This window comes from Triticum aestivum, chromosome 1B (assembly GCF_018294505.1).
Source record: "Triticum aestivum cultivar Chinese Spring chromosome 1B, IWGSC CS RefSeq v2.1, whole genome shotgun sequence".
In the NCBI taxonomy this organism is placed as follows: domain Eukaryota; kingdom Viridiplantae; phylum Streptophyta; class Magnoliopsida; order Poales; family Poaceae; genus Triticum; species Triticum aestivum.
Window position 1 is genome coordinate 545,699,682 of NC_057795.1, and position 11,849 is coordinate 545,711,530.

Consider the following 11,849-nt stretch of genomic DNA (forward strand, 5'->3'; position numbering starts at 1 on the left):
GGAGAGTAGCCGCTATCCATGGCCATAAACCAACTTAGACCAAAAGCCTAAGCTTGGGGGAGTACGTATTTCTCACCGACTTTACATTCATGTTCACACACTATTCTAGTCGTCGGTGCTCATACTCCTTCACTGTATTATCCATGCTAGTTTAATTTTCTTTTTCCATTTTTCTTCTTGTGTGTTTGATAAACCTTAAGAAAAAACCAAAAAAATAGTTAGTTTAATTTCCATGCTTGTAGTAGAAATTAAAATGAAAACCCAAAAAGATTTCTCGTTCTTCTTTTACTTGTTGGGAGCTTTCCCGTGTAAATAGTTTTATTTTCTTTTCTTTCCTTTGAGGGGTTGAGAGTAGAAGACCATATTGAAAATGTTTAGTGGCTCTCCTATGTATGATTGTTTATACCTTAGAGCCATATTATTTGTCTTCTCTCTTGAGTTGAATGCTTGCAGATTCCAGCTTAGTCCAATGCACGTGCACTATTATTATTATACATATCATTCGGTCGTGCAAGTGAAAGGCAATAATGACGATATATGATGGACTAATTGAGATGAGAGAAGCTGGTATGAACTCGACCTCTCTTGTTTTTGTAAATATGATGAGTTCATCGTTCCTGATTCAGCTTATTATGAAGTAAACATATTTGCAATGACATTTAGAGATTATAGTTTCTTGTGCCATGCTTGATTAGCTATGAGTTATAATGGTTTACCTTGCATGCCAACATGCTATTAGAATGATTATGATGTGGTATGATGGGATGGTATCCTCCTTTGAATGAATTGAGTGACTCGACTTGGCACATGTTCACGCATGTAGTTGAAATAAAATCAACATAGCATTCACGATATTTTATGTTCATGGTGGATTATATCCTACTCATGCTTGTACTCGGTGTGAATTAGTTTTAATGCATGTTTATGACTATTGTCGCTCTCTCAGTTGGTCGCTTCCCAGTCTTTTGCTAGCCTTCACCTGTACTAAGTGGGAATACTGCTTGTGCATCCAAACTCCTTAAACCCCAAAGTTATTCCAATGAGTCCACCATACCTTCCTATATGCGGTATTTACCTGTCGTTCCAAGTAAATTTGTATGTGCCAAACCCCAAACCTTCAAATGAAATTTTGTTTTGTATGCTCGAGCAGCTCATGTTTCAACTAGGGCTGCCTATATCTTCCATGCTAGGTGGGTTATTCTCAAGAGGAGTGGACTCCACTCCTCATTCACGAGAAAGGGCCGGTAACCGGGATGCCCAGTCCCATGATCCAAAAAGATCAAAGAAAATCAATATAATTAAACAAAACTCCCTCAGGGCTGTTGTTAGTTGGAGGCACTCGTTGTTTCGAGCAAGCCATGGATTGATGCTTGTTGGTGGTGGGGGAGTATAAACTTTTACCATTCTGCATGGGAACTGCCTATAATGCATGTAGTATGGAAGATACAGCCATCTCATAGTTGTTGCGTTGACAGTGAAAGTATGCCGCTCAAAATGTTATTCAATCTCTATTTTAAAATTGAGCTCTAGCACCTCTACAAATCCCTGCTTCCCTCTGTGAAGGGCATATCTATTTACTTTTATGTTGAGTCATCACCTTCTTATTAAAAAGCACCCGCTAGAGAGCACACTGTCATTTGCATTCATTATTATTGGTTTATATTGGGTATGACTTGACTGGATCTCTTTTACCATGAATTACAATGTTTAGTCAGTCCTTGATCTTTAAAGGTGCTCTGCATTTATGTTTTGCGGTCTCAGAAAGGGATAGCGAGATACCATTTTGTTATGTCATGTTATGATTGTTTTGAGAAAGTGTTGTCATCCGAGTTTTATTATTATGACTCGCTAGCTGATTATGCCATTGATATGAGTGATTGTGAGACCTAAGTGTTATTGTGAGTATGGTTAGTTTATAATATTTGTTGAAACCTGAATGCTGGCTTTGCATGTTTACAACAACAAGAGCAAACAGAGTTTATAAAAGTTTTTCTTTATCACTTTCAGTTTATCAACTGAATTGCTTGAGGACAAATAAAGGTTTAAGCTTGGGGGAGTTGATACGTTTCCAACGTATCTACTTTTCCAAACACTTTTGCCCTTGTTTTGGACTCTAACTTGCATGATTTGAATGAAACTAACCCGGACTGACATTGTTTTCAGCAGAATTACCATGATGTTGTTTCATGTGTAGAAAACAAAACTTCTTGGAATGACCTGGAAATCCTCGGAGACAAGTTTCGGAAATTATAAAAAATGCTGGCAAAAGATGAAGACCAGGGGGCCCACACCCTGTCCATGAGGGTGGGGGGCACGCCCACCCCCTCTGGGCACGCCCCCCTGTCTCGTGGGCCCCCTGAGGCTCCGCCGACCTCAACTCCAACTCCATATATTCTGTCTCGCGGAGAAAAAAATCAGAGAGAAAGTTTCATCGCGTTTTACGATACGGAGCCGCTGCCAAGCCCTAATCTCTCTTAGGAGGGCTGATCTGGAGTCCGTTCGGGGCTCCGGAGAGGGGGATTCATCGCCGTCGTCATCATCAACCATCCTCCATCACCAATTTCATGATGAACACCGCCGTGCGTGAGTAATTCCATCATAGGCTTGCTAGACGGTGATGGGTTGGATGAGATTTACCATGTAATCAAGTTAGTTTTGTTAGGGTTTGATCCCTAGTATCCACTATGTTCTGAGATTGATGTTGATATGACTTTGCTATGCTTAATACTTGTCACTAGGGCCCGAGTGCCATGATTTCAGATCTGAACCTATTATGTTTTCATGAATATATGTGTGTTATTGATCCTATCTTGCAAGTCTATAGTCACCTATTATGTGTTATGATCCGACAACCCCGAAGTGACAATAATCGGGATACTTCTCGATGATGACCGTAGTTTGAGGAGTTCATGTATTCACTATGTGTTAATGCTTTAGTCCGGTTCTCTATTAAAAGGAGGCCTTAATATCCTTTAGTTTCCACTAGGACCCCGCTGTCACGGGAGGGTAGGACAAAAGATGTCATGCAAGTTATTTTCCATAAGCATGTATGACTATATTCGGAATACATGCCTAGATTACATTGATGAATTGGAGCTAGTTCTGTGTCACCCTATGTTATAGCTATTACATGAGGAATCACATCCGACATAATTATCCATCACTGATCCAATGCCTACGAGCTTTTCACATACTGTGTTTCGCTTATTTACTTTTCCGTTGCTACTGTTACAATTACTACAAAACTATTATCTTTACCTTTGCCACTGTTACCTTTATTATCATACTATTTTGCTACTAAATACCTTGCTGCAGATACTAAGTTATCCAGGTGTGGTTGAATTGACAACTCAACTGCTAATACTCAAGAATATTCTTTGGCTCCCCTTGTGTCGAATCAATAAATTTGGGTTGAATACTCTACCCTCGAAAGCTGTTGCGATCCCCTACACTTGTGGGTCATCACTGTCGTGCAATTCTGGATTGAGGTGAATCCAAGTGTGCCGGTGTAATCCTTCTTGCACTTGAAGTGGTTGTCAAACTCCCGGATGGAATTCACAATCCTGAGGAAAAGCTTTCAGCTCATCCAATAATGGTGCCGAAAAACTTTGTCGCCGTGCAATGGAGCGTCGGCGAAGTAGTCGGAGTAGAGCATGCAATAGCCTTCCAGACGATGCCGGTTTCTTTGCTTTCAGCCGCCCCAGCGCCGAGCCACCTTGCCGCGGCTTTTCATTGCTCGCGAGTAGGGCGGCGAGGACCATGAGATGCTCCTCCTCCTGCACGTCGGCATCGGCTTCCTCCTCCAGCAACACCGCGAGCGCCTCCTCGTCGACCGAGTTCATCCCGAGCAGGCAAACTGCCGAACACCTGGCGGGCGTGGTGGACGCACAGCCGTCGGTATACCGCCCTGCGTGGCCGGAGCTCCGTAACACTCGCTTGAAAGGTGGTGGAGAGGTGCCGCGGCGAAACTTTCTCTCTTTTCCGGCGAGGAATGGCCTATCTAGCAGTTCTGGGCGGCGGGCGGCACTGGCAGGGTGGTGGTCGAGCGCTCGGGGGTGGTGGGGGGGGGCGAATCTGGACGATTGCCTTAACTTTTTGCCTGATAATGTGGCCCAGGCGTGTTTTTCCCTTCCGCCGGAGCCCCCGAGCGCCCCCCAGCGTGCTGAGTCTGGCCTGGGACCGCCGGGCTAAAAAACGAGCCGAGGCGGCGGATTTCGCCGTCTTGGGGACGCGACTGGGGTTTTTTTCGACGCCTGCGTGAAAAAAGTCATCGTGCGGGCTGTTGGGGGCGCGGCTGGAGATGCTCTAAGGACAACTTCTGCTCCATCAGGAAGGGCTTTACTTATGAATACTAGGACAGAAAATCCAAGTGTGTTGTGGATATGCCGATTATCTTGAGTACCTTCCACGTGGACGACATCGAGGCTATCTTGGCTGCTTGTTAGACAAAGAGCGGTGAGGCTCAGGATTCGCAAGTTGAAGTACAAGTGAAACAACATAATCGGACAGACAAAATCAAAGGCCGAGCTCGATGGCTTTCCAGACATGCGTGTGGTTGCTGCCCTGTCCATGTAAGAATCTGATGCTCTTTCTCTCTAGATTAAATCTTCTATACTGAATAATTGTCAATGAAAAAAACTAGCATGCTATGAAAAAATACCGTGGCCCTTAAATATGCTACGACCCATCCTGTCTGATCTCATTTCTGAAAATCAGAGCGCCTTCATTCCGGGGAGGTTGATCTCTGACAACTCTATTATTGCGTTTGAATGTCTTCACCATATTCAGTCAGTAAGGAACAATGCATCCGGCCTTTGTGCTTACAAGCTAGATCTTTCTAAGGCCTATGATAGGGTGGACTGGTTTTTTTGGAGAAAGCTTTGGCTAAATGGGGCTTCTTGACCATCTGGATTGCTCGGGTTATGGTTTGTGTTTCGTCGGTGAAGTACTCAGTAAAATTTAATGGGAAGCTACTGGAGTCTTTCTCCCCATCGAGGGGACTCCGTCAAGGTGATCGACTGTCTCCATTCCTCTTCTTATTTGTAGCTGATGCTCTTTCTGCGTTGATTGAAAAGGCTGCAAGGGAAGATGGTCTCATTGGGGTCAGAATATGTAGAGGTGCTCCAGAGATTACACACCTTTTGTTTGTGGATGATTCACTTCTATTCTTTCAAGCAAATAATCAGCAGGCATTATTAGTGAAAGGGGTGTTGAACACCTTTGCGACGGCGACAGGACAACTTATTAACCCGTCGAAGTGTTCCATTCTATTCTCAAATCAATGTCAACCTAATATGGTTAAATAGGTCAGAGATACGCTGGACATCACCCAGGAGGCGTTTGAGCCTAAGTATTTGGGCTTGCTGGTTCCGGAGAGGATGCACAAAGGGCATTTTGAGACTATCCAAGAGCGGTTGAGGAAAATCCTTGTGGACTGGAGTGAGCAGTACATGTCTTCAGGGAACAAGGAGATTCTAATCAAATCAGTGGCACAAGCCATACCAGCATATGTTATGAGCGTTTTCAAACTCCCAGCGCCGGTCTGTGATGATCTACCAAGGATAATACATCAATATTGGTGGGGGTGGAGAACGGGAAGAGGAAGATGGCCTGGATGAGCTGGGATAAATTGTGTTTGCCCAAAGCCATGGGCGGTATGGGCTTTAGGGACATGAGGGCGTTTAACCAGGCGCTGCTAGCTAAGCAGGCCTGGAGGCTACTGGATCGGTCGGATAGCCTCTGTGTGCGTCTGCTGAAGGCGAGATACTATCCATCGGGTCAGCTTTTGGATACTGTGTTCCCGGGCTCCGGGTCTGAGGTGTGGAAGGGAATACTACATGGCCTTGAGTTGATCAAGAAGGGCGTCATTTGGAGAGTCGGTAATGGCATGAAGATTCCTACTTGGCGTGATCCTTGGCTGCCTCGGCCTTTCTCATTCCGTCCGATTACTCCAAAGGGAAATTACCGCTTCTGTAGGGTCTCTGATTTCTTAGATGGCAATGGAGCGTGGAAGCTGGACAGGTTGAGGGAATTCTTTTGGCCGATGGATATTGATCACATTCTGAAAATAAGAACTTCGCCTCGCCAGAGGGATGATTTCTTGGCATGGTACCCGGAAAAGAGTGGAGGGTTTACGGTGAGAAGTGCCTACAAGTTGGCCACATGTGATCATAATGTTGCCGCTGCTAATGGTGCGTCGAGTGCTGCACCAGAGGGTAATCGAGCGGGTGGAACTACATTTGGCGGTCCGGGGTACCGCAGAAAATGAAGATCCATGCGTGGAGATGTGTAACAGGAACATTGGCAACACAGAGTTTTAAAGCCTTCTGACACTTGGCGACGCGCTCAACCTGTATGCTTTGCGGGGTGGAGGAGGATTCATTCCATGCAATGATAACTTGCCCCCATGCGAGAATGCTTTGGATAAATATGTGTCTTCGTTGGCCACTCCCAGACGATGATCTCCTTATCCATGATGGGAGGGAGTGGCTAATTTCTCTGCTGTCGAAATGCTCGTCGGACGTACAGGATATGCTGATTATGTTTTTCTGGCGGATTTGGCAGCTTCGTAACGATCTGACACACGGGAAGGAGGTGCCCCCTGTGCCAGCCACTGTCGAATTTCTGGACAGTTACTACAAGTCTATAAGACTCGCTTCGCGTTACTCTATGGAGGAGATCATTAAAGGAAAGATGTCGACCTCAACGGTGGCGCTGCCGGTCCCAGGAGTCAAGCCGTCGGTGGATCCCTGGCCAGCGCCGCCGCCTGGCAGGCTGGCGCTGTCAGTTGACGGCTCCTTTCTGCAGGAGGATGGCTCTGCGGGCATCGCTATGGTGCTCCGGAACGACAGAGGCGAGATCCTAATGGCAGCCTACCAGTTCATCTTCTATTGCAATGACCCACTCGAGGCGGAATTGCATGTGATCATGCAGGGGATGGCCCTAGCAGTACAAAATTCTGATTTACCGGTGGTGGTTCAAACGGACTCCTCTGAAGCATTGTCTAGCTTGACAAATGATGCACTTCTTCGCTCGGCTTATGGACAGATCATCCTGGAGATCAAGTCACTCTTAGATAATAGGGAGTTTTTTTCTCAAAAGATTACTAGACTTCAAAATAGAGTTGCCGATCGGTTGGCTAAATATAGCCGCACCGAGCATGCCACGGCTGTTTGGCTTGGCTCGGTTCCACCATGTATCGAGGATTTGTGGCCTCTCGACTGTAACTCTATACCTATGCAATAAACTCCCTTTATCCCCGCAAAAAATGCTATTAGCGTGCTATATCGTTCTATAGCATGCTATTAGCGACACATTATACACTGATTTATTTAACGAGGCATTGCTCAAAACACTACTGCGCGCTATTTTTTCATTGATAATTGTACCATACCAGCATTCTGTTTTCATACATAAACATCTCAAATTATGTTTATGTACAATTATGGTCCATCTTATTTGGATTTTAATCTAGAGTGATTCAGATATAGCATTCAATGTCTTATTCCAGTGACTGACAGCCTTGTATATTCAACAACGCGCATCACTCTTTTATTCATGTTGCAGACACTTGCAACGGATTAGGAATTTAGGAAGCGGTAGTTTAATCATGCAGTTTTGTCAAAATTTGTACTTAACCAAGGTTTGGGCTGCCACCTAAACATAGATTGGATTTGCTATTTCTCAGGTGCCTAAAATTTCTTTCACATCAATCACTTTTTTTCCTTCTTCCTTCCCTCGTTGGCCGGACCTCGTTGGAGAAGAAACAATCTCTCGCCGGAGAAGAAGTAGCCCCACCATCTATCTTAGGGTGAAGTCATGGGTGGTGCAGGGGATCACCACAACCCCATTATCTATTTTAAGGGTTGTGGCGGGGGGGGGGGGCATGGGATCGCCGGATGTTTTCATGGGTGGTGTCGGGCATAGAGGGATTGCCGGGGCGGTAGCCAGCAACAGCGGTGGGAGGGTGGGAGGGGGGAGTTTGAGGGGAGGACGGGGCGGTGTGTTGTAGCCCCTGTCGGCCATGGGTGGTGGAGCCCAACGGTTAGGGTGGGGTAGGCTGGGGATGTTCGGGGGGAGGTAGAAGATGAACAATAAGCCAATCTATGTTGGACCATTGGATCTAGCGGCTACTGATAAAAGTGAATGATGGCAAAAGAAATTTCAGGTACCTGGCGGATAGAAGGTCCCAACATAGATATACAAATTATGCGCACCAGCAGTTATGTGCATGACTTTCTTAAACCTGCTAGGGTCACGTCTGAAAAGTGTAGGGTTTTGATTTCATGTACTCTGAGAAATAAATAAACTAGACAATCTCGTGTTGCTTGATTTGCATGCTATCTTACTATAAACCTTCATATGGCAGTCTTTCATTCCAAACTGGACCACATTTTTAAAAATCATATATTATGGCACCATGATTGTACGGTTGTTACAAACAACTGTCTTTTGGTATTATTTCATAATTGGTACTCCCTCCGTTCACGCACACTGCTGATGAGTATCAACAATCTCTACAGGTGGATCTTCCATCCACCGTGCACACTGCTATTAACCCCCGCATGGAGAGAGTATCTTGTAAAAGATATTATGGCGATCACCTTGCAATAAAAAGCACTTCGATGTCAAAAAAAAAAAACTATTAGCAGTATACACTTTGGTTCGTCGGGGGTTTCCGCGAGGGAGTTTTTCTACGAGGGGGTTTTCAACAAAATACTCTCTCTAGCGCCTGCCACCCGTGCCCCCACCCCGACTTCCCCATGCCAGCCGCGTGCGCCACGCCGGCGGCCGCACCACGGCCGCGCCTCACGCTCACGATCTCCCGCCGCTGCCCGTGTCCATCCACCGCGCACGTTCACGCCCTTCGCGGTCTTCTGCTGCACCACATGCTCCTCTTTCTCCGTGGCGGCGGCGTCTCCATCCAGCTGGGACTGTCACTGGACCCGCTGGAGCCGCCACTTCGCGGAGGTCGACCAGGCCGAGAGCTATGCTTCTGACCTCCGCTTCCAGCTCGAGGGGTTCATGGAGAGTGCTTCCCTGACAATCCAGCTCAGTTTCCATCAGACAGTACGTCATCATAGGCGAGGTCCGGCGCGTATGCACACTAGGTGCTCGACCAAAAGCCAGAGGCATAGCAGCAGCGCGGTCCAGCGTGAGCGGCAAGCACCAGGCAGAGGAGGGGCGGCGGGGGCGGATCATACCATGGCACGGCAAGGAGGCCAGCGCTCTGCGCAAGCAGCGGAGGACCGGATGGAACAGCTGCGGCTAGGTGGAGCAGGTGTGGTGGTTCAGGCACACCGTGGTTATTGTCGGCGGCAGCGACCACTCTCCTGCTGCTCGGCCCTGATTCGTCTCTCCCTGACGCAGCATCGGCCGCTGCCTCCTAGCCTGCCGTCGTGCGGACAAGACGGCACGGAGAAGCGACTTGGTTGGTTCTAGTCCTGTCAATGGTGAGCTCGAGGAGGGCACTGGTAGCATATCATTCTGGTCCACTTTTCTGCTGAATTCTCGTAGAAATTACTGCTCTGCGTTTCCACTGTTAAGGTTCAGGTTTGACAGTCTGTGAGCTGCACTACAGCTTGGTTGTAGTGTTAGGATGATATATGTCTAAATTCACACAGCAATATTCTTATAGTATGCAAGTAGCTTAATCTACATATTTATTGTCATGTTTCAGAGTGTTGTGCCTTTATCCTGATCACGGTTCCTGCCTTTTATTCCTACTGTTCATGTTTAATTATGTGGCAATTGCATTGGACTATAGTTATTATAGCACTGGGATGGCATATTTCTAACTTAACACCTATATTGTTTAGCAGAAAACAACAAAGGCTTAAAAAATAGAGTAATAAACTTATTGTTCAAAAGCCGCATCGGTGCCTAGCAGCTGCAGAGAAACATCACATTTGCGATGATTTTCTGAAACACCAACTGGATGACCTTTGTTTACTAGTCAAGAATGGCTGTGATAAATTTGGTTGCCTAGTTATGCTCATCATGTACCTCATCGAGTGAGCTCTGTTCTCTTCAATCTTTTCATGCTTATTATGATACTGAAGAAGCACAGAGCCATTGCCATTGTTATAATAACGAATTTTAGAACTCATCAGCAGTGTGCATGAACTACTAGCATGTCTTGCAAGCTCCTCTGTACGGGGGTTAATAGCTATCATCTATTCACTTGTGATTTTTTATGATGATGCAGGACAGTGAACAACATATTGAGTTATTCCAAGAGGAAACAACCCAGATACTCAACCAAAAGGGGATCGGCGGCACTGGGGGTGAGGGCCGGAATCTGTCCGTGTACCTTGTGGTATGCTGTCGGGACTGGTCTGTTTCTCAAACGAAGGCTCCCCTGTACAAGGTGGAAGTTGCCCTCTCCAACTCCGACGACCCTTCTTTGCCGCTGGGAGCGGAGCCTGCTGGCCGGGTAACCCTGCACCGAGCCCGTAATCTGGAAACTGACATGGGCGGCAAGACCTTTGTCTCCTTGCAGTCAGGGTGGATAGTCGGCATCGGGGGCAATCCTGGCAGCACCATCATCTTTGACACCAAGAGTGGGAGAATGATCCGCGGGCCAAACCTGGTGGCCAGGAAGTGGAGCCCTGTGGTGGCTGTCGTTGGGGACAGGGTCTATGCCCTCACATCAACCCCTGACTACATTCAAGAGCCCAATTTTGTGCCCTGGTTCGAGGTCCTCGATATATCCAAGCCGGACGTCACGGAGACGGCGGAGGGGGTGCTCAGCCTGGCAGACACGTGCACCTGGACACCACTGCCGTACCCGCTCTGCTTCCCTCGCAGGCTCACCCGGACGGACTTCCGTATGCCACCCAGGATAACAGTCACGTCCTCGGTGGTGGTCGAGCCATACATTTTGATATCGGTTAGTCGCCCGTACAACTCCACCTACGCATTTGATACCAGCTCAAGAGAGTGGCATGAGGTCGAGGGCGAGCAACTGCCGTTCATCGGCGCTGCCGCCCCGCACGGCGGCGGCATCTTCCTTGCGCCTTCTCACAAGTACGGCCCCAATCAAAGCTTACCGCATCCGAGTCTCAACGTCTGGAAAGGGTGGTGCTATTGAGTTGTCCACCACTGTCATCCCGGTGAGAAACGAGGAGCATGAAGAAATTAACGCAGGGGGTGCGCGCTACGTTTACCTGGACAGGGAACACTTCGCTCTGTTGTCTTGGCAGAACGACAGCGGATGTTACATGTCTTACGATACAAAGACTGACGAAACTTATCCAAGGAAGTTATATCTGAAGTTGGTTACCTATCAAACTGGGAGGTGTGTACTCGAGGGGAAGACTCCGGAGATTGTTGTCTCCTGCCAACCGGAGCAGGCCTTCAGGATCTGCAGTTCCCCTGTCTTCTCTGATGCACCCATCGCCTTCGCTTTATCCGTATAAATAATACCATTGGACACTTTTATTTCACAGTATGTTCCTTAAGAAGCTTGCTTTTTAACTGCAAAGGTATAATGCCATGCACCTCTGCTCATTGCTCATAGTTTCTACACTTGATAGGAAGCTTACCTTGTGGATTATTATCACCCTCCTGCATTTTCTACATTGGCATAAAGTTTTTGTTTTCCCCACTGGCCAGTCATATGCTCCCTCCGCCCGGAATTACTTGTCGCAGAATCCATTTCTGCGACAAGTAATTTGGGATGGAAGGAGTATTATATTAGTAGTGTTAACTTCAACTGCACTGTTCTGCCCTGTGGCCTTTTTACATCATTCTGCTTTTGAAGACACATTAAACTTTGATTTTACCCTTTTATACGTACATCTTCGATGTTCGACATGCTGAAACCTTATTACAATATGGATGATGGT

The 11,849-nt window shown here is 46.9% G+C and overlaps 1 protein-coding gene across 1 annotated transcript; it reads left to right on the plus strand.

Annotated features, from left to right (window-relative positions):
- Nucleotides 1-8,711: 8,711 nt before the first annotated feature.
- Nucleotides 8,712-11,849, plus strand: LOC123094382 (uncharacterized). Its single transcript, XM_044516402.1, has 2 exons — nt 8,712-9,452; nt 10,208-11,849. Exons 1-2 carry the CDS (start codon nt 9,450-9,452, stop codon nt 11,090-11,092), a joined length of 888 nt encoding a protein of 295 aa, XP_044372337.1. The 5' UTR covers nt 8,712-9,449; the 3' UTR covers nt 11,093-11,849.